The sequence below is a fragment of the Danio rerio genome, chromosome 19, assembly GCF_052040795.2.
Source record: "Danio rerio strain M-AB ecotype USA chromosome 19, GRCz13ab, whole genome shotgun sequence".
Classification (NCBI taxonomy): domain Eukaryota; kingdom Metazoa; phylum Chordata; class Actinopteri; order Cypriniformes; family Danionidae; genus Danio; species Danio rerio.
The window spans coordinates 31,583,370-31,609,049 of NC_141039.2; the positions used below are offsets into that span (position 1 = coordinate 31,583,370).

The 25,680-nt window shown below is 36.0% G+C and overlaps 1 protein-coding gene across 6 annotated transcripts in view; it reads right to left on the reverse strand.

Moving 5' to 3' along the window:
* The window catches only part of fndc5b (fibronectin type III domain containing 5b), a 60,935-nt gene extending 48,418 nt beyond the window's left edge, over positions 1-12,517 (reverse strand). For 4 of the 6 annotated variants that reach the window (XR_015515923.1, XR_015515922.1, NM_001044337.3 and 1 more), the window contains exon 1: positions 6,494-6,766. Coding sequence is in view for 1 of the 6 variants with exons in the window: in NM_001044337.3 (NP_001037802.1) it covers positions 6,494-6,572 (79 nt within the window). In the remaining 5 variants the exon portion in view is untranslated. Of the gene's footprint in view, positions 1-6,493; positions 6,767-12,469 lie in introns of those variants that run through there. The other 2 variants (XM_087294466.1, XM_087294467.1) reach the window with 1 other exon arrangement.
* Positions 12,518-25,680: the final 13,163 nt, after the last annotated feature.

Genomic DNA, 25,680 nt, shown 5'->3' on the forward strand with positions numbered 1-25,680 from the left:
TCTGCGGTCATTTACTTTGTGGAGACAGCCAATGGTCCCCACAAGGAAAACAGCTTATTAAACGCAGTAAATCATGCTTTAATGGAAATCTAAAAAAACATTGAATGGTTTCTGTGTGAGTTTGGGAATATAAAATACCATTACTTCAGCATAAAAATAATGGAATTCAAAAAAAGTCTCTAAAGTGACAGGAATTTGTGAGGAAAACTGCCAACTCAAACCAAGTTTCATTATTTCCTTGACCTGTGAGATTATTTCTTAATGTAGAGTAATTTGGCAAAGCTCCCTTATGGGGAGTAACGACTGAGCCAGTGATTATCTATTCAGTGATGTCAGAGATGACAGGAGGCAGTTTTGCCTGAAGTCTTTAAGCGCTTTCATAGCTCTGGCTGACCTCTAGACGGAGAATATTATACCCTTGAGATTCAAATCCCATTCTGTGATCCAGAGAGCCACGGCCTGCCTTGAACTCAAGGGAAACGATGCAAACGGTTCCCCTCAAGCATCTAATAACATCTTAGATTGGAGTCTGCAACCCCATCTGACCACCTCTTATATTCAGATACTTCCACCAATATGTTGTGTGAGAGATTAATACCATGCTGCAAGTATTCACAATGGCTAAAGTTGTAATTTTATTTATTTACTGTATTTTATTCATTCATTCATTTTTCTTCGGCTTGGTCTCTGATTTATCAGGGGTCGCCACAGCGGAATGAAACGCCAACTATTCCAGCAGATGTTTTACGCAGTTAATTCCCCTCCAGCCACAACCCAGTACTGGGAAACACCTATACACTCTAGCATTCACACACATAATGCTTCATAAACAAATTTCGGGAGGTGCACAACCGGTCTTTGATGAGGCTAATTCATCAAAGACATTGATTCTATTATCCAATCAGCTCAAGACCAAACCCCTATAAATAGTCCAACACATCATATAAAAATTTCCCTTTTTTATCACAGGAACCATTGGACTTACAAAATCCTTTAGAGATGTTTAATGTATTGTAATTAAAATTGTTGTTAAAAAACGTAACATACTGTATAATCGTAAAGTTCTAGAAAAGTCCGCTACATATTGGACACAATTTTTTATATTTTGGAGTGAGTCACTCTTAAAAAAAAAAAAGAGAGAGAAAAGGGGTGGCATGGTGGCTCAGTGGTTAGAACTGTCTCCTCACAGCAAGGAGGTTGCTGATTTGAGTCCCAGCTGGGCCAGTTGACGTTTCTGCATGGAGTTTGCATGTTCTCCTTGTGTTGGTGTGGGTTTCCTCCGGTTGCTCTGGTTTCCCCCACAGTCCAAAAACATGTGCTATCGGTGGATTGGATAAACTAAATTGGCCGTAGTGTATGAGTGTGTATGAATGTGAGAATGTGTGGGTGTTCCCATTACTGGGTTATGGGTGGAAGGGCATCCGCAGTTCATTCCGATGTGGTGGCTCCTCATAAATAAGGGACTAAGCCGAAGGAAAAGTAATGAATGAATGAAAAATGACATTAAAACATAGTTTACACAAAATGATCAAGTCTCAAATGTTTCTCGAATGCTTCTTATTTATAATATAGATTTTTTAACATTAATTAGAAGAACTTTTTTCTTCTCCTGCAGTTCTGTCTCCTGGAACTTTAGCTTTCCACCCACAGGAATATTTGACATTTTTGAATATGCTATGATATATGGTTTTAAGTTGTAGCAATATTTCTGAATATTACAGTTTTAATGTGTCTTTGATCAAATATATTATTTTTCTTTTCTTTTTTGTCAGCCAAACCATTTTCATCTTAAATATTTACTTGATGTGCACGGCCCTGAGATTTAAAACTTCATGACATGCAGATAAAACAGCATATAAGCAGAATATATCATTTATTTTCATTTAGCAAATTTATAATTGTATGATAAAGTTCCTTCAGTATTTTGCAAGAAAACTTTTAATATATCTGCAGCCAAAAATGACTGCTTTTCTCAAAATGTATGGTAATATTTGCTTAAATGATTGTACTTAGCTGTTAAAATACGCAAAACTCTTGTAAAAATGTCCCCTTTTTATCTCAGGAACCATTAAACTCACAAAATCCTGGAGTAAGTGTGCAATGTAATGCAGAAGATGTTGATTGCAATGAATAGTGTTGTTAAAGTATGAAACATGCTATGTAATGTATATTATTCTAGAAAAGTCCCCTACATGTTGGATACATTTTTTTTGTTTTTGTTTTTTTTTGGGGGGGGGGGGGGGGGGGTGAATTAAACTCTTCCAAAATAAAGATTAAAAAAAAACAAAAAAAAGAGACATTTTTTGTTTATCCAATGACGGTGGTTGACGGTTTATTCCGCTGTGGCGACCCCGGATTAATAAAGGGACTAAGCCAAAAAGACAATGAATAAATTATTTTTCTTTAATGAACCCCAATTTCACCAAGAACCTAGAACCACCAATGTCAATAAATAATAAGAACCTTACATTTTAAAACTGTATCCCCAAAAGAAACCTCTAAAAAGTCTATTTGGTTGTTGGCAGCCTTTATTTGAGAGCTTTGTAACTTAAATATTAATTACTGTGATCAACCCATTCATTTCATGCAATTAACATCTCTAATTGACTAACATCTCTATTGCTAATTTGTCAGACTGACAGATTTGCTCGAAAAGGCGACATACACAGGCGATTGGCCCCAATAAACAACATCAGACTCATAAAATATTCACAATGTCCTCGGTAGCTTTGATGCGACGCCTGACACTGTCAGATGAAACAAACATGCGAGAGCCCAGAGCCTGAAACTCCACGCTGCACCTCTTGCTTTTCATCACAGACGTCATAACAGAACACAACGGGCCTGTAATAAAACCCAAGCCTCCAAACTTGATCCATTCTTCTCTGACACGTTCGTTTCACCGGCTTCCTCTGTATTCGACGGGGTGTTTGAAACTCTGTTCTTTTCATAATGGTGTGGAAATGTCACTTGCTCTCTTCATTAATATTCCTCCGTCCTGCATCGCTGCCAGCGCCTCGGAATAAAGACGTATGGACAGAGGCTTTGTTGCCACATAAAAGAGAAAAAGCAGCGGATCGGTGTGCTTTATTAGTGTCTGTTAGAGCGTGGATGTCTGTTACAGTTAATCTGTACATAATGTTACACATCAGAAGAGCCACTACAGCGTAATCACGTTGTGGTCGTATTTCAGCATATTCCATGACCAGATATATGGAACAGCCGTATCATTTCACAGGAACTTTTATGACTTTTAAAGAGGCTTTTTTGTATGCTTATACAGTACTGTTAGAATAGAAGTGTATAATCAAAAAAAGGTAGGTAGACCTCCTTCAATAAAACAATTGTAATAATATGTAGTCACACTTAACCTGTATATTCTTGTAGGTTTCTTATTAGAATTTGATTGTTTAAAAGCTGCTGATGATTATTTTTTAGTTATGTTTAACCCATCAGAATTAGGCAGAACAATAGTTTTTATGTAAAATTGCAACTTGCAGTCTAAAAATCCAAAACTCAACTCAACAACATGCAATGCAATGCAGCATTCAATTCAGTGCCATCAACAATGAACACAATAGAGGTTCATATTTATAGGTTCATAGATGTTCTATAAAAAAAATTAAATTATATATATATATATATATATATATATATATATATATATATATATATATATATATATATATATATATATATATTGTTATGGGTTTGTGATTGGTTCGTTCTGTTTCCTGGGTTTTGCTTTCTGTTTCTAAACAGGTGACTCGTTATGATGCAGCGGCTAATTTTCAGGCTTTATAAAAGGAGCTTCCAAACTGTGTTCCAGAGACAGCTTTGGAGGACCGTTTTTTCGTTTGACTTCCTTTGCCTTACCCACCGCTTTTTTTTTTTGTTTATTTGAACTTTGCTCCTATATAATTTGTTGTATTACATATTGTTATGTTAGACAATTAATTTGTGTACTTTGATAACCCTTTTTGCACATTATTTTATTTTATCATTTTTCACTTGGTTTGGGTTCCCTTTCATTTTGTTGAATGAACGGCACGTAACAATATATATATATATATATATATATATATATATATATATATATATATATATATATATATATATATATATATATATATATATATATATTCATATATATATATAAATATATATATATATATATATATATATATATATATATATATATATATATATATATATATATATATATATATATATATATATATATATATATATCAGATGATTCACTAATTTTATGCCAAAAAACTACATTTAAAACATGCATGCAAGTGCTCAGCATAATTGAGTAAACTATTTTTATAGTATTTTTATATTATTAAAATAATATTTTACTGCTGACTTTGGTATTGTAAATGAAAAACAATTTGTCAAAAAGGGAATTGGACAGCATTGCATTTACTTCTCCTTTGGCAAGATGCTTGATTTGAAACTGGAAATAATCATTCCCCCTTGTTTTAAACAGTGGGCTAATGATGTGTTGCAATTCCTTAGTTGGGAAAAAATAAGACTTAATTTAAATGATTCTGGGTTCAAGTTTACTGCCATGTGGCGTCCCTTTATAAATTACTTCCAAAGCAAAATTTAATTGTATGTGGACAAAATGATGCTGATGCTGTCAGGTTTTGCTTGTGTCGATGTTGACAGTATTGATGTTGTCATTTTTTGTCTTTGTTTATATGTACACAATGTAAAAGCATTGTTTATGTGTGTGTGTGTATATATATATATATATATATATATATATATATATATATATATATATATATATAGGACATATATATTTAGTCACCAATTATATTTAGAAATTAAAGATATTACAATTAAATTCAAGCAAAATATTGCAAAAAAAAAAAAAATTATGACCTACAAAATTTCAACTAAATTGTTTTCTTTTTTCTTTTTATTTGTTTTAACATATCCATTTGGATGTACTAGTTTTTGGACAGTTAGCGTAAGTTATTTAGTTAGATAAGCTCCAGATTTGGCTTCAGTACTGACTAATCTAATGTAAATGCACAAATATAATATTGTAGAGCTTTAAACGATAGATTGGGCAGCATGGTGTTGCAGTGGGTAGCACAATCGCCTCACAGCAAGAAGGTCACTGGTTTGAGCCCCAGCTGAGTCAGTTGGCATTTCTATGTGGAGTTTGCATGTTCTCCCCATGTTCGCATGGGTTTCCTCAGGGTGGTCCGGTTTCCCCCACAAGTCCAAAAACATGCGGTACAGGTGAATTGGGTAAGCTGAATTGTCCGTAGTGTATGAGTGTGAATGAGTGTATATGGATGTTTCCCAGTGATGGGTTGCAGCTGGAAGGGCGTTTGCTGCGTAAAACTGGATAAGTTAGAGGTTCATTCCGCTTTAGTGACCCCAGATTAATAAAGGGACTAAGCCGAAAACAAAATGAATGAATAAATAAAAGACAAATTTGTGAGGGGTGTACTTATGCTGAGCACTGTATGTAGATCAAATAGCCGAGAACTTACATCTATTTTGTCGTTATAAATATTTACATTTATATTTAAAAATGCTTTTTGTGCTTTCAGTGTCTTCTTTTGAAAGCTGAATTACATTGAATAATTACAAGCATTATTTACATTAAACTATTACTTTAATTTATTTTCAAGCTTTGTTCTGAAGTATGGCATTTATACTGATATATCTTATCTCATAAATATCCTATTTTACTTTTTTGCATCAGTGAAACCAGCTATTATTTCATACATTTTACATATTATTATTATTATTAATAATAATAATAATACATGTAAAATAATATAATAAAATGTTCTTGTTGTATTAGACGCACTAAAACAATGAATTTGAACAAAATGCAAGGCTGCTGCTTTGAAAGACTACTGAAAGACAAACGCAAATACGATTGAGGGGGATGAATCTGTGACTCTGACAGCTAATGATTATTCTGCTGTAGTTATTTAGCTGTAATCTACTAGTTATCAAATCATTAAAAAACGAAGTAGCCAATGATATGTGTCTGCACCCAGACGAATTCCCTAAATCCCAAAGCTCCACAATCTGATCTGTCGTGCATTCAAAGTGTCATCTCTGTCTGGCGAGCAGATTTCACCAGTCTCTGTGAACAGGATCAATTAGGATCACACGAATTGTTCACAGCATTTACATGCCGTGTGAATGAACGGTGGAAAACCCACGAGCGTCTTGTGCTTCCCAATGGAGGGCTGAACAGGTAGTAGCGCATCATTTATTCATCTCATACCCGCAACCTGTCTGTTCCCTACCATTACGAACACACCAGAACGCAATTTCACTATGAATTTTGTTCATAGTAATGTGAAAAAACCGCTGTCATTCTGTTCATTAACCTAAAATAGTGTAACAGGGGTTCGCGTCTTTCCATTTCGTGCGCAAAAGCCCCAAAATGACCACAAATAACAATGACATTACTGACTAAACGAACACAATCATGCAAACTTACCGGCGTTAACCGAGGACGCGAAGATATAAGCCAAAAACAGCAATAACAGCACAGCGAACGAGCCTTTAATTCCCCACATCCTTCAAGGAATTCTTTACATTCTGTCCGGAAGACGTTGAATCCCATTTACTCGCAAGATTTTTGAAACTTATTAGTCGGCGTCTGTGTGTTTAACATTCACGACTGGTTGCAGTCTTTATTCCCGCATCAGTCCAGAACAGCCCTGGTTCTAAACTCTGTACTTGCCGCAGAAAGTCGACATGAGAGGACTGCGTGAGCCCATTGGACGGCATTGACACTATTACCGAAGGGACGTAATACACATCTCCTCTAGGGGGCGATCGGTGGTTCAAAAAATACAAGTCCTTCGTTCAGTCACATTCAAATATTAGTGTGTTTTAAAGAGTATTTTTAAACCATAAAGTCTTATTAATGACATTTATTAACTCAAACGATTCGTATGTGGAATTTACATTGAATTTAGTTATTGTAATCGTTGTACAAAGGCCGTATAAAATACTGAATAATATCATCAGAAATGACAGTGATTGGACTGCTTTACCAGCGCTGAGAAAGGTAACAGGTGTCACGTGACTTTGCTGTACAAGTACCAGCAGTGGGCTGGATGCGAATTTACACCCAAATAAAGACTTTGAGGATCTTGTGAACAGAAAAAAAACAGCTGAAGAGAAGAATAGGAGTGGGACGTACTCAACCCGTTAGGGGGTCTAAATAATAACTCTCAAACTGAGGCTTGACCCAAAAAAAAAAACAAAGGTTGAGGGAGGTGTAGTTACTGTACAAGCCTGAAATGTTTCATCAGCTTTTTCGTACCGCACTTCAGAAGCTAACCACAAAAGACTTAGAGTTACTTGAGTGTGTATTTTAGACTAGAACTAAATAAAATGGTGAATGCACTTTTATACACTGTAAAATATACTGCGTTATCTCAACCTAAATTTAGGTTAAATGTGCTAACAATTGGGTTAAAGTGGGATTATGAATTAAAACAAAAAAGCAAACTGTTGCATTTTCCCATATTTTATGCACATTTGGGCTGAAATAACCCAGCATTTTTAGAGTACCTAATATGTTTTAAACATATGTTTTGTATTTTAGCTATTTTGATTTGTTTGGAAAAGGCGAAACAGTTGCGCAGTAGGTAGAAGGTCGCTGGTTCGACCAGTTGACGTTTCTGTGTGGAGTTTACATGTTTTCCCTGCGTTCATGTGGGTTTCCTCCGGGTGCTCCGGTTTCTCTTACAGTCCAAAGACATGCGGTAAAGGTGAATTGGGTAGGCTAAATTGTCCGTAGTGTATGAGTGTGTGTGTGAATGGGTGTTTGTGGATGTTTCCCAGAAACGGGTTGCGGCTGGAAAGGCATCTGCTGCGTTAAAATGTGCTGGATAAGCTGGCGATTCATTCTGCTGTGGCGACCCCGAATTAATAAAGGGACTAAGCCGACAAGAAAATTAATGAATGAATGATTTATTTGGTCTGGTTCAACTACAGAAAGAATACAAAGATGTTCTGTTTAAAAAAAAATCAACTTATAAAATTAATTATTGGGTTGAAGCTGATCAGAGAGTTGTAATATATGCTATAATCCCAGTTTCTTTGCAAAAAATGTTCTGTGGACATGTGTATACTTGTATATATTATGAAGACATGGCTGCTGTTAATCAATTCGATGGCCGGGGAAACCGCATTCCTACATTACATCGTGGTGAGCGTCAAAATCACTGGGATTTGGGTCCTATTTTAAAGTCAGGAAATTTAAAAAAGAGACTTGCTGGGTTTATATCACTCTGATATGACAGTGGGCACACTATACATACACATTGTTCTGTCCAAACAGCTTCCAAAAGTTGATTTTTGTCATAGGTGCCCTTTAATATAGTTGCAGTTATCTTTACAGTTGGATGTAGTTAGATATGCTTTCCATTATAATCAGTACTAAATCCCAAAACCACAGTATTTTTTTCAGTAATTGTTGTTATAGATTTAGATGAGGCATTTAAAGGCATATTGTAAGAGTCTTAATTATATGCATCTGTTTCTATGTATTTTTAACCAAAGAAGGCTCACACAAATTCCAAAGGCACATACTGATTAGATCAGGGCCTGAGGTGTGGAATTTGGGGGTTTTACGATGTGGTCACATGTTTATTGGTCAGTTTGAATGTCTCAGCATTTGGGTTTTAGTCACATGGTCAAGAAAGGTACAAAATAGCTAGGAATCTCTTTTCTGGCTCTTTTCCTGGCCTCTCTTTTCTGTCTCTGCGCTTTTCTGCTTTGCTCCTCTCCTTCTCTGGAGTCTATCGTCTCTGACTCCTCTACAATCAGGCTAACGTCTGGGCCTGCTCTCTTTGTTCCTCTCTTCCTCCCCGTGTCTCTCCTTCTACCTCTGGTAACTTTAATTTTACATTTAAGCTGGGTACAATTTATATCACATGTTTTATCATTTCATATTTTATCATTTTATACAGTTATTTTGTTATTAATTCAGTTGTAGCCATAGAGAATCAATGTCATTAAATCATCTAATTTTTTTAAGTATTTGTGAATTACTTTTGATTTAACATCAACACTTAATTGGTCCATATTGCAGTACAATATAATCACATAATATCGATGAAGAATGGTTTGACTAGAAATGTACAGTTTTTTACCATCATGCTGATAACTTTTTAGTCACTCGGCAGAACTACAGTTTGAACCGCTGTGGTTAAAATTCATTCTTACAATAGGTCATCCAAAATTAAAGTCTACCTCCATTTACTCACCCTCCATATTTTTATAATTGGTCTTTTTTCTGTTGAACAGAGGATATTTAGAAAAATATTAGAAGGTAGACGTCCATTGACTTTTTCCAATAGATGTCAATTTTAACATTCTTCAAAATCTCTTTTATTGTGCTCAACAGAAATGATGAGTAAAGTTTGAACTATCCTTTAATGTTAATAACCTGTATAAAGGTTCGAGGTCATAATCTGCATTACAACAAAACAAAGCAAAATTGTACACAAAAGGTCTTGCATACATGAAGCTCTCAAAGCATTAATGTCACTGTATAAGTTGCACACTGAATGTATACATTAAGCTCCCCCTATTTTAGGATTTTCTTTGTCATGGTAATTGCCATTCTACCCATGTAATCCATTTCTCCGGTGTAGCCACTACCTGGGACACAGAGCGTATTGAGCTCCGCATGACAGCTTCAGCTTTAGCACGCATCGACGCCTTTCAGTGTACAACATGGGGTACACAACTACAAAGCAGCTCAAAATACGATGACTAAAGCTAAACGGACGCTTCGGTGACTGCTGCTCTATAGTCATCCACTGCAGCCCATTCAGTCTCCCTATGATTTCAGAGCGAAAAGTGCTGGCGGTGTCTTCATCGCTCCCTCTCGCCTGCTCCTGCCAGAATGCTTACTGAGGGAAACCACTCTCCTAAATTTGTGGGGGTCTTTCCAGCTTTCTCCTTACACTCCTGTGCCAAGTGCTGAGAGAATACCCAAAAAAAGGAATTGCCACAGGATGACACCACTTTAAATTCACACAATACGCTTTCCATTCATGACGACTGTCACATTTCCATTATTGTACTGTACAGTGGGCCTAATATTGTCAGTATGCCAAATACTAATACAACATATGCATTCAAGATTTGCTGATGCAATGTAGATTTTATCAAATGCACTTGGCCTCTTTATATTAAGTTTTTGTGTCTTATAAAATGTAGCTGCTTTTTAGACGAGTAAAGTTTATGCATTGTAAAGAATGTTGAGTTTCACACAGTCAATTTGTGTCAGGAGAACATGAAGAAATTTAGTTAAGTTATTTGTTCTTGCAAATTTAAGTGCATTGAACATAAAGATTAAGTTGTCCCATTAAAAAAATAAAGAATTGTGTTGTTTTAGTTGATTTTAAACAATTAGTTTGAATAAATAGCGAAAAAAATGTAATTTATTTTGAGTGTGTAGTTTAAACTACAATGCTGAAACCCAACCTTATGTTTAAGACATAACATAATCATGTTTGTAAAGCATTAGATGGTGGTTAATTAATAAAGATACAAGTAGAAGTTTGAAATACAAAACTTTAAACTGTTGGTTGCTATTATTTACTAATGCATGTACATTAGGAATTATTACATAATCGCACATTTCCTCACTCACACTTCCTTAATTTAGTAATGAGACTTTTGTAGTAGCTAATGCAGTACTAAGTGGATTATGAGTCACACATTTTCAGTATTGTTTGTCCATTACACTCAAAAATATATTATTTTATTAACTCGTTAAAGCTACTTATTTAAACTGAGCTGGAACAACACAATTCTTGATATTCCATTGGGACAACTTCATTTTTTTATGTTCAATCAACATAAATTCGTTAAAAGTGTTAAGTTAACTTAATCAATTTGTGTTGGGACAACATGATTGAATTGTGTGGAACCCTGCATTTTTTACAGTGTAGTTATTGTATGCATATTATCAATTACTAATTAACTAAGCTGAATAATTAAAACTACTAAAAATAGTTTTCAATAATTAAAATAAAGCTGCATACAACAGGTTCTTGAATCTGACTGGCTGATAGCCGTATGATATTCAGCAAATAACAGCACTCGTACAGCCTTTTCACCCTTCACCCTTGTGTATTACTCCGTTAGTCCACCCACATACAGCGACAAGCAGAGGATACTCTACAGTTTGACAAATATTGCTGCTGTTGGGCAACATAATGTACTTTTGAGGCTTTTTAGTTGAGAATGTAGTTGTTTAGATTGCATCTATGCAGTTTATTTATAAGAATACTGCCTATTTTAAATATTTATGATTTCTGAGAGACAGTGCGTCACACCAATAGCCTGTCTTTGAGCAGAGCAAAGACCATTGATATTGTTCAACCTCACAATAGCAACACATACTTCACATACTACTAAGTGTCACATAATACACAGATGCATAATAAGCCCTTAGAGAATAAAAACAGCGTAATATCTAACTACAGCTGATCAAATCCTTATTAAACTGGCATTCTAAGTCAATCTCTCTCTTTTGTACATTGTAGTAGTGTATTTATACCATACAATTGTACTGTATTGAGTGTAAGATGGGACTCGCATATCAGGAATGTATGTATTTTGTGTTGGCCACTCTTTTTATAACCCTGAGTTACTTTTTGGTTGGCCATCTGTTTCTAATAAGTGTCCTGTTTTCATTACTGCAGACTAGTTCAGTAAAAAGAATTAAGAAGAAATGCCCGCATGCGTTTAGTGTTTTTCCTTATCGCAAACACAACAGTAATCTGGTAGTGTTTGTGCTACTTTGGTTTTTTCGGGGTTAGTTATTGTAAATTCAACAGACAAATACTGGGAGATCGCTGTAGACTGATGGCATTTCATGCCATTCAGCCTTATAATATTAAAATGTGAGCAAAATCACCTGTTTTGTCATCACTTTAGATATTACGCTAGAGAATCATTCAAATATTAGCTCTAAAGTGACGTTGGTGAAGTAACAACGGTTTCTGTTGTTCTGACATCAGCTGCAGATGTGAATGAATGGTGGAAGAAAGTAGTTCCACATGCAAAAGGATTTTAAGAATCTCCATGTTTGATTGTCTCTGTTATATACACATTTATGCCATCGACCGGTTGCATAAACGCAATATCACACTTGTAGCAGTGCTATATGGCTGTATATTGTCACTTGTGGGACACTAATGCACGCCTCCCACCAGTGCTGATATACAACCATATCGCACTGCTACAATTGTGATATTGATAATATAATATGAAAAAATACACAAAAAATGTAAATAAATATAATAAATGAGTTATATTGCCTAAAAATAAATAAATATAAAACAGCAGCAGTAACTAAGATAACAAATAGCCATAATACACATTGCTCTATTTGGGAGAGATGTGCAATCCTCAGCAAAGTAAAGTAAAGACTTCTTACCTTGCAAGCTGCCTGACCTTCTGAGCAAGAACGAGTTCAACACATTCTGATTTTAATGGCTGAGTGAGACATTAAGAGAGCAGGACATTTAGAGACAGCGTGTCCCCACACACACACAGTTCCAAGCTCTGCCATCTGTGAGGAAACTTTTTGCCCATTTTTTGTTATTCCTGCCCTTGAGACAGATACAACTTGGGTACAATATGTGAGACATTCTTACATTTTTTATTTTTTTTGCAGAGCCAGAGGCTGAGTAGTTTTTTTCTGTATACTGAATAAACATCTGATAGCAGTTTCCTTTGCCGCTGTCTTTTTGTTTGAATGTGTTTAGGCTTGTCAAGGCATCACTTTAAACGCATCCTTAATTGATCGGGACATTGATTAAACAAGCTTTTACTGTGTGGATGACAAAACGCATATATACTGTACATGGTTGATTGCTCATCACTATTGTGTCTCTTGTGGCTTGGATTATTGTGGGCCCAATGTGAAATATACAGTGTTACTTTTATGCCTTTTCAGATATTACTTTTCAGGAATTGTGTAGTATTGTTATTTGTGAATGTAAAGGTTCTCAAAATGTATAAGAAAATGTTCTATACATGTTATTTTCTCCCTAAAGAAAGGCACTGCCTGAAGTAAGTTGTCAGTAATTGCAGTATTAATTCCTGCACAAAAAGTATTAGGTTTGCAACCTGATGTCTTAGATTTGCACAATGGTGTTCAGTGGCTGCCAGTGAACGATGTGTACTATGACTGTCATACAGTCAGCCTAAGGTCAAGATAAATTTGGGTGGTTTAGCTGAAAACAAGATGCTTTTTGTTCTACAGTTTCTGTGCTGAGAAACAAACAAACCTACTTTACATGCTCTTTTAAATAAGAACTCAGGCTCAAACTATATACTTTTAGGACATAGTATAGTAGATGAATTGGGATGCAGCGGTGTGTTTTCAGTTATCTGAGCATAATTAGCCAGGAATTACTGTTTGTACCTGGTATTAACATGTGTTAACTCTCATAAATATATGTAAAATGCTGTCACTAGGGTGGTACTTTTTCAAAAGGTACATGTGTGTACATATAGTAACAGGTCCATATTTATACTGACATATTAATATCTAAAAACTACAAAAGTTTACCTCGTGGTACCTTATATTCTGTATGAAATTGCTGCAGACTTTTAGTTAGTAGGATGACATATTTACTACTGAAAAACAAAATTTCAACCCAGGCTTATTATAAATACGTACCCTGGTACATTTTTGGGGAACCGGAGGTTCGTCTGCTCGCAGTTTTTGCAAATCCACCAGAGGTCGCTGTGTATGCTTTTTGAGGATCACAAATTCCTCTTGCGTGTCCTCTTCTTGCGTAAATACACTTCAGCTGACAAGGCTAGCTTGCTGTCGACTGAATGACTGATCAACTGACCCACCCAACCTCTTTCCTAAACCCAACCGATAGTGTTTTCAAAAGCAATCTAGAAAAAGAAAAGCCGTAATGACCACGTGATTTCCCCACATTTTCAGCCTGTTATTTATTTATTTATTTATTGCTTTTGTTTTACCTGGTTTCTGGAATCATTCTTCATCGGACTCAAACCTCGCCGTCACGGTCAACTTTGCTCTACAACCTAAGTCTGCCAATGTATGTGGTGAGCTACTGGGCAAAGTGGTAACACTGGAGAAGCCGTCCATACGGAGGTAAGCAGTCAGCTGGTAGCACTAAAATAAACCAGAAGATATTGGCGGCAACATACCGCTCCATATCGTTCGTTTGTTCATGGTTTAAAGACAAAATGCAGCCATACATACCTCTGGCTACATAAATTGCGCTCTCCAGAAACTTAAACAGGGATATGTGTCCATAATGAGCTTGTGTTGTAATATTTAGTAGGTGTGCTTCTCCTCTCATCTTTCACTTGCAGCAAACTAACAGCTGGAGGTGGGTGGCTAATCAGTTTTGCCGAAGCCTTCAAACTGACATCATCAGAGAAGGACAGCAATTCCAGAGGGGAAGTAAATGGTTCAATTTCGACAGAATTTTTTAAAAATAGATTAACCTGCTTGCATTACTTGATCATCTTTAAGGGCACATGTCCACTGATGTGTTTTTTGCATGTTAGAAATGTGAGTGCTGTTCTTAAAATGCTTAGCTGTGAGCATTAGGTGCAAACATGACCATTGAACTGCCCCAGTGACAGCTTTGTGTTTAGTTCTGTCTCTTATGACCACCTGTGTTTGGAGGTTTCATGAACCTCTACAACACTTTTGCCAGAGGGCTCAATGCAATGCTTGAGTGCCATTGAATAATCGACTCCATGTTATGCAGCTTACAGGTGAACAGAAAAACAAATGAATGGAAAAAATGTTGATGGCAGCTAACCTATGCTGCAAATCATAATCCATGTGTTTTTGTTCAAAAACGAAAAATATAAATGGCCAGTTTGCTCAGTGAGTCGTCGCCTAGGTTGGTGGACTTGAGATGCAGAGAGGAGTTGACTGTGATGATGGAGTTCAAGTCCGGTGAGGAACGGTTTCAGTAAGCAGGTAAAATAAAAGTCAAAAATTCAAATCAACAAGTAAATATAACGAGGGCAACGCAGTGGCGCAGCAGGTAGTGCTATCATCTCACAATAAGAAGATCACTGGTTTGAGCCTTGGCTGGGTCAGTTGGGGTTTCTTTGTGGAGTTTGCATGTTCTCCCCTGTTCACGTGGGTTTCCTCCAGGTGCTCCGGTTTCCCCCACTGTCCAAAGATATGTGGTACAGGTGAATTGGGTCAGCTAAAATGTCCGTGTTTGAACAAACAGCAAACATCATTATTTGAGTGTACACTAAGGCCCAATCCCAATTCTATTTTTGTACTCTACCCCTTCCCATTCCCCTTAGCCCTTAAGGGGAAGGGCTTCAAAATGTACCCCTAAGAATTGGGACAGCACTACAGCACCTGCACACATCATCATATGTCCTCGCGATTTCCTGCTTCATGTGAGATCAGACGATCGCGACTGCTGTAGTTGTGTTATTTTTTGGTATTTATCTTCAGGAAATCACCAAAGGCATATAGTATGTTATCATAACAATATAACGTGGCAATAAGATCGTAACTGTACTGTGTAGTTACACAGTGGCCATATTCATCAATGTAAACACACCAAAAACAACATTATAGCATATAATATATATTAACATTATAGCAGACCCTGTAAAAAGCTCATTCCCAGCCACTAGACATTACTGACAGGGGATTCGAGTGTCGGAATGTTGTGGGACTGCTGTACAGGAGTTATTAATAGGGATTATAGATCACAAAATTTAGCGTTTTTTTTTTTCGTTTTTTTTTTTTTAAGAATGAAGGTAAAACACAAGCGCGGTTATGAATGTATTAAAATGTTTTTGTTTGTCGTAAAAATTCGTAATAATGAGCAAAAAAGACTAATTTGTGGATCTTCTTACTTCCGGGTTCAGCAATACTGCCGTTGTAAATTTTCTTACCCCATGGTTTCTAGTCTGGTCCTGAAAAATCTTTGTTCGAAGGAATATTCACCCCTTCCCCTTAGCCCTATGTCTTCAAGCTAAAGAGAATTAGGACACCCCTACTTCTTGGCGTGCACGTGCAAAACGAGGGGTAGGGGTAAGGGCGAGGGCTAAGGGCTACAATTGGGATTGGGCCTAAATGCTGGGTTCTATGCAATTGCTTTAAATCGCCCCAACACAAATCGATTAAGTTAACCTAATTTACAAATTTTAGTGGATTGAACATAAAACATTTAAGCTGTCCCCCCCAAAAAACTCATTGTAAATAAGTAGTTTAAACAAGCAGCAAAACTATGTTTTTGAGCGTATGCAACATAGTGGATAATGAATTGGCCAAATGTATGAGACACAAACACAAAATTAGGAACCCTTACAATAACATAACAGCTTCTGTAGCAAAACAATTGGACGTGCAAATTCATTTTAAAACCAGTCACAGCCAGTGTTTCGTCAGCCTACGGCTACTGTATGATGATTATTGAGTACTAGATCAAGAGGGAAATAGCTCTTAAATTGAAAAAAAGAGATCAATACGTAATTAGCATCCTGATCAATCAGTTGTTAAAACAGTTTTTTTACAATGTTTTACTAAAAATGAATAAATTACACAGATCGAACAGCACTTGAGGGAAGGTGTAAGGCTTACTGAGTTGTCTATGAGAGAAACAAGCTTTTCAGTAATAGAGCGTCCCCTCAGGCTAGAGGTGCTTGTCATAGGCACTATCAGTAAGAAGTGCTGTCCACAGGAGATGCTGGCTGTTTTCAGCGCCGTCTCATCCACAACACTCACAGAATGTATGCTGAAAGTAGCCTTCAAGGGACTTCAAGTGAGACCGCCACATTTATGTAATGACCATATGGCTGGTGTTACACTTGGATGCCCAGTCGGATATTCTCTTTCTCTTTCTTAAAGGGACAGATCACCTAAAAATTCATTTTATACAGTATATCATTGTTTTATTAGTTGATCGCCCACATTCTGCTTTTTTTTGTCATTGGGGCGCACAAAAGGAGAATTATAATGTTGTTTTTTGTCATGCAATTAGTTTCCATGGGAACCGAGGCTTTTGAACTTCAAAAAAGGGATGCAAAAGCATAATAAAACCATCATCAAAAATGATTCCAATGATGCTCAATTACAAGCCTACTAAAATCATATGGAAGCTTTTTGTGAATTAGCAATCATTTGAACTGTTTATGAGAACAAATATAAAGCATTTCCCACCATAAGTATATCAAAACTATTGAATATATATATAAGCATTGTTAAGAAGTGATATTCGTATTATTTAGATTAAATTTTTTTGCACCCTCAGTTTCTATATTTTCATATAATAGTCTCTCGGCCAAATATTGACGAATCATAATAAAACAAAATCATATTTATTCAGCTTTCAGATGATGTGTAAATTACACAACTTTGACTGTTTTGTTCAGGGCCACATATATATGGGTAATGTCAGAATTATTAGCACCCTTAAATGTTTTTTTTTCTTCTTTTTTTTTTAAATATTTCCCAAATTATGTTTAAGGAAATTTTCACAGTATTTCTGATAATATTTATTTTTTCTGGAGAAAGTCTTATTTGTTTAATTTCAACTAGAATAAAAGCAGTTTTAAATTTTTTAATCACCATTTTAAGGTCAATATATTAGCCCCTTTGAGCTATGTATTTTTTCAATAGTCTACAGAACAAACCAACGCTATACAATAACTTGCCTAATTACCCTAACCTGCCTGGTAAACTGAATTAACCTAGTTAAGCCTTTAAATGTCACTTTAAGCTGTATAGAAGTGTTTTGAAAAATATCTGACATTCATGAAAAAATAAACAGGGGGGTTATTCAGGGGGGCTGATAATTCTGATGTCAATTGTATATATTTATATACAGTTTCAGTCAAAAGTTTGGGGTCAGTAGGATTTTTAAATGTTTTAAAATAAGCTTATCCTGCTCACTAAAGCTGCATTTATTTAATCAAAAATAAAGAACAAATTGTAAAATGCACTGTAAATATTATTGTACTATAAAATAACTGTTCAAAAGTAGCTTTTAATATAATTTGATAATATTATTAATTGTAATAATAATAAAAGCAATAATGACTGGAGTACTAATTTCATTTGAAACTATACAAAAGGTAAGCAGTTACTTAAAATTGTAAAAAAAAAAAAAAAAAAATTGTGTGTACTGTAAAAATAAAAGTTAACAACTTAAAACTGTAAGGTAACTTGCCACACAGCTTTTTTGAGTAGACTCAACTTAAACTAAGTCGGGTTGAAAATTGATTCATCACAGAAAAGCCCTGCAGCAAGCTGCCTTACAATTTTGAGTTGAGTCAACTTTTTTTATAGTGTGTGTGCGTGTGTATGTGTGTGTTTGTGTGTGTGTATGTGAAAAACAAAAATGTTTTAACTGTGTAAGCATCACAGTCCCATCATTTGGGATTGTCATTTTTGTTCAACATATGGGATTCAATATGTACAGAACTTATCATGTACACTCTCAGAAACAAAGGTACACGAGCTGTCACTGGGGAGGTACCTTTTTGAAAGGTACACATTTGAACTTAAAGGGTCCATACTGGTACCTCAAAACCATATATTAGTACCCCACCAAAAAATCAAGAGGAACACTTTTGTACTTTTTAGGTACAAATTTGTACCTTTTGAAAAGGTACCACCCCAGTGACAGCTCACGTTAATCTAAGAGTGTACTTACTCTTACTTGCTGACTCCCAGGGCCGTTTTATATCGAAGTTGATATTTAGCTGCGCATGTTGGGGTTTCATAAGATCACATTTTTACAAGATGGGTCATTAGCTCAACGCTCAACCCCCAGCCTGGAGAACCAGGACATACACACATACACTACGAACAATTTATCTTATCTAATTCACCACGCAAACAAGGGGAGAACATGCAAAGTCTACACAGAAATGCCATCTGACCCAGCCTGGGCTCAAACCAATGACCTTCTTGCTGTGAGGTGACATTGCTACCTACTGCACCACCGTGCTGCCCACAGAACTTATAATGTAGCTGCCCAGAATTTCAAATAATTAGCTCCTCTTTTTAGTTGAAGCTGCTTCACCATGGAGACTAAAATAAATTACCAATAAGACTAATAAAGCTGTTTAAGAATTCACTTCAGTTTGATATTTTGTTATATAAAGGTCCATGAAAATATATAAATGAAAGGAAAATATAAAAATTAAAGGTCATTTAAAATAACTAACACTATATAAATAATTCTTACATTTCATTGCTTCCTATTTATCGTGACTGCATGAAATGAGCAGCTTGCACATTTCTCAAAATGTCTATTTTTGTGTGAAACTTCAAGAACAACCAATGGCAGAACATATTTTTTTTGCTGATCTAATTATTTCAGTTCTCCCATGTTTTCTCATCCCATAGTATCTCTGGATGTAGGTTTTTATATCGGTGCCCTTTCTATTTTCTGCAGATAGAAAGAGAAATGAGGGCACGTTGTTTCTGCACGCAGTCTGGTTCAGGGCAGTGGTTTTACAGAGTCTATAAATTGGCGTGAAGGTGAATCTGTGGCTCGCGTTACTAGGGCTGATCCTGAGGGATAACCCCACATCACTGTTTCTCCAAGCGTGAGTCCATTGTCTGCTTCCTGATCCATCTCACGTTCATTCAGTAAAGCAGCGAGCCCTGCTGTGTTTTTGTGTTTTGTGTTTGTAAAAATGCATGCTGGTGTTAGCCTCAGCCTCATAATCTTAGCGTAATACAAACAGTTCAGTCAACCAGATTAAATGATTCTTGGACAGAACTGGAACAGCTAGGTTCCAGAAAACAAAACTCCATTCATTTTCTCCATAGGGGATTTTGATGATAATTAACAAACCATTGATAGCCTCAGTAACAAGCGTTTTTTTTTTTTTGATAAATGATAAAGCACCAAGAGCCAGTAGCCAGTCATAATCTGTTCGAATATAAAGGTTTCATTGATTTAAAGCTGTAGCAGGCCTGCTTGAAGTCAAGCCAAGGATGCTTTAAAAATATGTCTTGAAAAAGTGTGGGTTATATGCAACAAACTGTACAAGGTTGCATCACTTCTGGTTCAGTTTTTAAAAGTATTTCCGTAAATGTGGAGATGTTTTACACAAGATGCATTTAAATGAACGACCAAAGATGAAAATAACCTATGTCCAGCAGCACTTGCTCTCTTCTTTTTACATACAAAAAATTTAAACAGTACATTAGTGCCATCATGCCACAGGTATTGAAAAAGTCCCACCCATGAGACAGTGACACATGTATTATATATATATATCATGCATATTATTACAAAAGCAAATCTAAACTTTTCATGACAAACCATATGCATCACATAGGTCTTTCCCTTACTAAAGCCATACAGTTTCACCCTTTGTATTTTTTTTAATCTTTAATTTTTCTTTTTATTTTAGTCAAATTTGGTAATGCCCACCTTATGAATGCTCATTGTTTTAATCAACGTCTTACGACATTTTAATAAATAATAAGAATAACTTCCAAAGCCAATGTCATTGAATGCCATTTTATGCCCTTATAAGCACCAACGAGTTCTAGGCTTTACTGCTGAGCGAAACTGTGAATGTGTTTCAATGTTTCATTGTATTGTTTATACTCCAACACTAAAGGCAAAATATGTGACAACCACCAAAGTGAAGCATTTGTTTTTTCACGTCTGGACTCCAAGACCTCACACGCTGATCTCAGTGGGCACTATCTTAGAGAACAAATCACTGAACAGGTTTACAAGATGCCATTCGCTTTATGTTGCAGACGGTCCTGCTGACTCACTGATGGGCCGCAGTGGCTCTGTTGACAGAATGAGAATATCTGAGCGTCAGCCATGATTGATAGGCGGAGGCGGCGCTTTTCCCTGCATGCAAATGAATAATTTTCTCTCCCTTTTTTTTCTCCCTTTGGCCTCATATATCTTTCTTCTGTTCCTTCTGGAGGTGCTTCAGATGATTCATGCACTTTAGAGAAACTCACACGTTTTAGGAGATTTAACCGACTGCTCCAAAGAGCACCATAAATATTGAATGGTGGTCTGCCGGTCGCTATATTTCATAATTAAGCCTCATGTCAGAAAGTTCACAGTCATCCGCAGTGCAAATTTCGGTCATTGTGACGTATATTTCAATGACACGGATCATGGACTTTTTGTTGCAATGTTTTTTGTTTCCCGCTTTACAGTTATATACATTGGTAGTTAAGGAAGAGATTACGCAATTAGTCTCACCTAATTGCTTTATTGATATACGGCCACTTTATTAGGTACACCTTACTAGCACCGGGTTGGACCCCCTTTTTCCTTCAGAACTGAATCCTTTATACTAGAAATATTCCTCAGAGATTTTGGTCCATATTGACATGATAGCATCACGTAGTTGCTGCAGATTTTTTGGCTGCTCATACATGATGCAAATCTCCCATTCCACCACGTCCCAAAGGTGCTCTATTGGATTGAGATCTGGTGACTGTGGAGGCCATTTGAGTACAGTGAACTCACCACCAGCAGCCTGAACCTTTGATACAAGGCAGGATGGATCCATGCTTTCATGTTGTTGACGCCAAATTCTGACCCTACCATCCGAATATCACAGCAGAACTTGAGACTCATCAGACCAGGCAACATTTTTCCAATCTACTATTGTGAAATTTTGGTCAGTCTGTACGATTTGTAGCCTCAGTTCCCTCCTCAGAGATGCTCTTTTTCAAACCTCGGTTGAAACGAGTCGTTATTTGAGTTGTTGCTGCCTTTCTATTAACTCATTCTCTTGGCCATTCTCCTCTGACCTCTAATATTAACAAGGCATTTGCACCCACAGAACTGCCGCTCACTGGATATTTTTTCTTTTTCAGAGCATTCCCTTTAATCTCTAGAGATGGTTATGCGTAAAAATCCCAGTAAATCAGCAGTTTCTGAAATACTCAGATCAGCCCGCCTGTCACCAACAAACTTTCAACGTTCAGTCACATAAATCACCTTTTTTTGATTTTCTTATGCTCAGTTTGAACTGTAGCAGATTATCTTGACCATGTCTACATGCCTAAATGCATTGGGTTGCTGCCATGTGCGTTAACGAGCAGTTTTTTACCTAATAAAGTGGCCAGTAAGTGTAAGTGAAGTTAACTGAGTTAAATAAGCACTACTGTATGCACTAAATATATTTTTTAAAAAGCTGTAATTGCATATTAAATTTGATGATAAAACAAAAAAATTTATGTCCTGATTGTTTCTTAAACGTATTAAATGAATGCTTTAAAAAGTGAACTAAAAAATATTAATAATACAAAAAAGTGAATTCATTCATTTCTTTAATTGAACTGTTTAATACTATTTTGTTGTATTTTAAAGAAGTTCTTATGATGCTGATCAACACTACAAATACTTAACTGTAGTGTGACATACTGTATGTTATTTAAAACTAGTGCATGCTCCCTTTTAATGCGCAGTTACAAGTATATTTAAATACGACAAAGAAGCATCAAAGAAAAAATATGAGAACATTCAGAGCGTGGCTAAATGTATTTATGAAATTACAAAAAGATGTACAAATGTATGTTTATGCTTGTCATAACAATTTGATGTTCTAAATAAAATGCATGTAATATAAATAACCATAATACATTTTTATTTTACTGGAATTAACATGCAGTTTGGTATCTAAAACATTACATCAAGTGTGCACATAAATATATTATTTAATTGCAAAACATTTATAAATAAAAGCATTTTTTTAAAAGAGAAACAATAACTAGCATTAGTATCACTGAAACAATTACTATCACAAGCATCGCTGCAGTACATACAGTATTTTTTTTTATTTAAAAATAGTACAATGATGAATTATTTGGTGGTATCTGATATATAGATATATGTAAATGGGATTAAAAAACAAATATTTTTAGTGAGGATGAAAAGAAAAAAGTGGTTGAGGAGCAGAATAAGGGAAATTTGTGCTGTGAGCAAACAGACAGATGAATAATATATATGAATGATGGATAGATTTTCATCATAGATTGACATTCAAAAACCGACAAATAGAAAAGGAGAGGAAAAGTAAACAACTGCATCCCTGCAAATTCAACACTCCTGCAAAGTCATCCACAGGCTTGTTTACACATGCTATTAACTTCTTTATTGACTGATAAGTAGTCAAACAATAGACATTGCTGATGTTTACACCGGGTGATTATGTGTCTCTAAACCATCTCTTTTGAAAACGTGTGATTGAATTTCAAGGGTAGGGTCTCAGATTAATCATTAGACACGTCATTTTCCATTGTTGTCTTCCATATTGTATACTAAGGTAGATATTGAAACTCGTTTCACAATAGTTAAAAAGAATGTTCTATATAAATGTGTATTGCAATGCTGTGTGGTTGTACAACATCCATCATGTTGTCAGTTTCAAGTGACCTGGCTATGAAATACAAGTTATTTTGCTTCACTGCCATTCACCTTTTTTCTTTTGTGGCCTCATGGGATAGTAAAGCATCCATTGAATGCTCATTTTAAAATTTCAGCAGAAGTTGTATACTTTTCAACTACTGTTTTGTGAATATATAAATTTAGACAGATCTAAAAACTCAAGGCTACCTGACAAAAGTCTTGTTGTTGATTCCAGTTGTAAGAGCAAAAAATAATAACTTGACATCTAGTTGATCATTTGGAAAAGTGGCAGAAGGTAGATTTTTCCAGATGAATCGTCTGTTAAACTACATCCCAATCACCACATATACTGCAAAAGACCTATTGGAACCCACATTAACCCAAGATTTTCATGGAAATCAGTCAAGTTTAGGGAAGGAAAAATCATGGTTTGGAGTTACATTCATTATGAGTGTGTGTCAGAGATCTGCATGGTGGATGGCAATAACAGCAGCCTGAGACATATGTGCTCCTCATTACACGACAAACCACAGGAGAGGGTAAATTCTTCAGCAGGAAAGCACTCCTTCTCATACTTAAGCCAGTACATCAAAGTTCCTGAACGCAAAAAAGGTTAAGGTTCTCCAGGATTAACCAGCCCAGTCACCAGACATGAACATTATTGAGCATGTCTGGAGTAAGATTAAAGACCGAGATGCATTGAAGATAAATCCAAAGAATCTTGATGATTTCTGGGAGTCCTGCAACGATGCTTACTTTGCCATTTCAGATGACTTTATTAATAGTTTATTTGAGTCTTTGCCAGGGCCGGAGTGGGACTCCTTTTCAGCGCTGGAGGTTCAAGCCTTAGACCGGCCCACCTCAGTTCAAGACTGATTATATTAAAATAACATCATTACCAATTCAGTTTCTAATGACACGATCACGTCTATTTAAATGTTCAACAACCCAAATGAAAAAATAAAAATAAATTAAATTAGATAGGTAAGGATCAAACTCGGGTCCTGCGATATGGTAACGCAAGATGCTGACCACAGGACCACAATAGTGTCATAGTAAGAGATTGTCTATTGATGCCTTAATCTTTTTCTCCCCTTTCTAGATTTCTGATCAATTTATGTCAGATTTATTAATGTAGTGAATCATCTGATTTTCATTGAGCAGGTGTAATATTCATTAATATTAATTATTCAAATTGTTATATTCACTAAGGTGCCGCTGTTTGGGGTCGAATAATAGTTACGTCATCATTAACCTGCAGGCTGCTTTTTGCTCACAGAGCTGCGAGAAAATAAATAAAAAGCGCGGAGCTGCGGCAAAATAATGAATAAAAAGAGTGAGACTATATGGTCAAATAAATAAATAAATGAAAAAAGTGCGACTGCGACACCGGCCCTCGTGGCCAAAAAATGGAGCGGCCCACCGGGAATTCTCCTAATCCTCCCGATTAGCCAATCCGGGTCTGGTCATGGCAGAGATGTATGGATGCAGTCGTCCAAGCTCATGGGAGTCATACACAATATTCATTCTTTTTCCACTGCACCATGACTTTATATTCTATGCTGTAAAATTATTTCTGTTAAATGACAATACTTTTGTTTCAGCAAAACCTTATTTTCCTTATTAAATAATTAAAAATCAAGGCATAATCATATTTTCTTTTGGTAAAATAAATGTAATCTAGAGGCCTTTGCCTTTCATATAAGCCAATTATGATACCAAACAATAAACTAGAAGTCAAGTTATTATTTGTTGTTCCTAAAGCTTGGATAGGTGACAAGAACTTTGTCAGGTAGTGTACAATGTATTGGTTCCATAAATAATGAACAGATGGTGGTGAGGTACAGTAATTACTGTCTAACTGTATGGGAAATTATTTGACGTAAACCCCATTTTTAGTCTGAATCCAGCTGTTCCTGCATGACAATTAGGGCTGGGGTGTAGCCTACCCCCGATGGCTGGACAGGGACCAACCTTGTTGTGGTGGATTCCACATCATTAACTGCAAACACAAAAGAAAAACATCGGTACTTATATGCTCCAAGTGTCAGGAAGTGATTGGCTGGACCTAATATGTATGACTGAATGATGTGCCATTCTTCTTAGAAGAACTTGTGCTGAAGCTTTAATTTCTCGGATAGCATGCTGCGGAAGTTAGCAAATCCAAAAGCAGGAAATGTCTGTTTTTGCTTGTTTAACAAACTGGAAACACTTGTCTAAATCTTTCTTGGAGGGGGAAATAAAACCAACAGGGTTA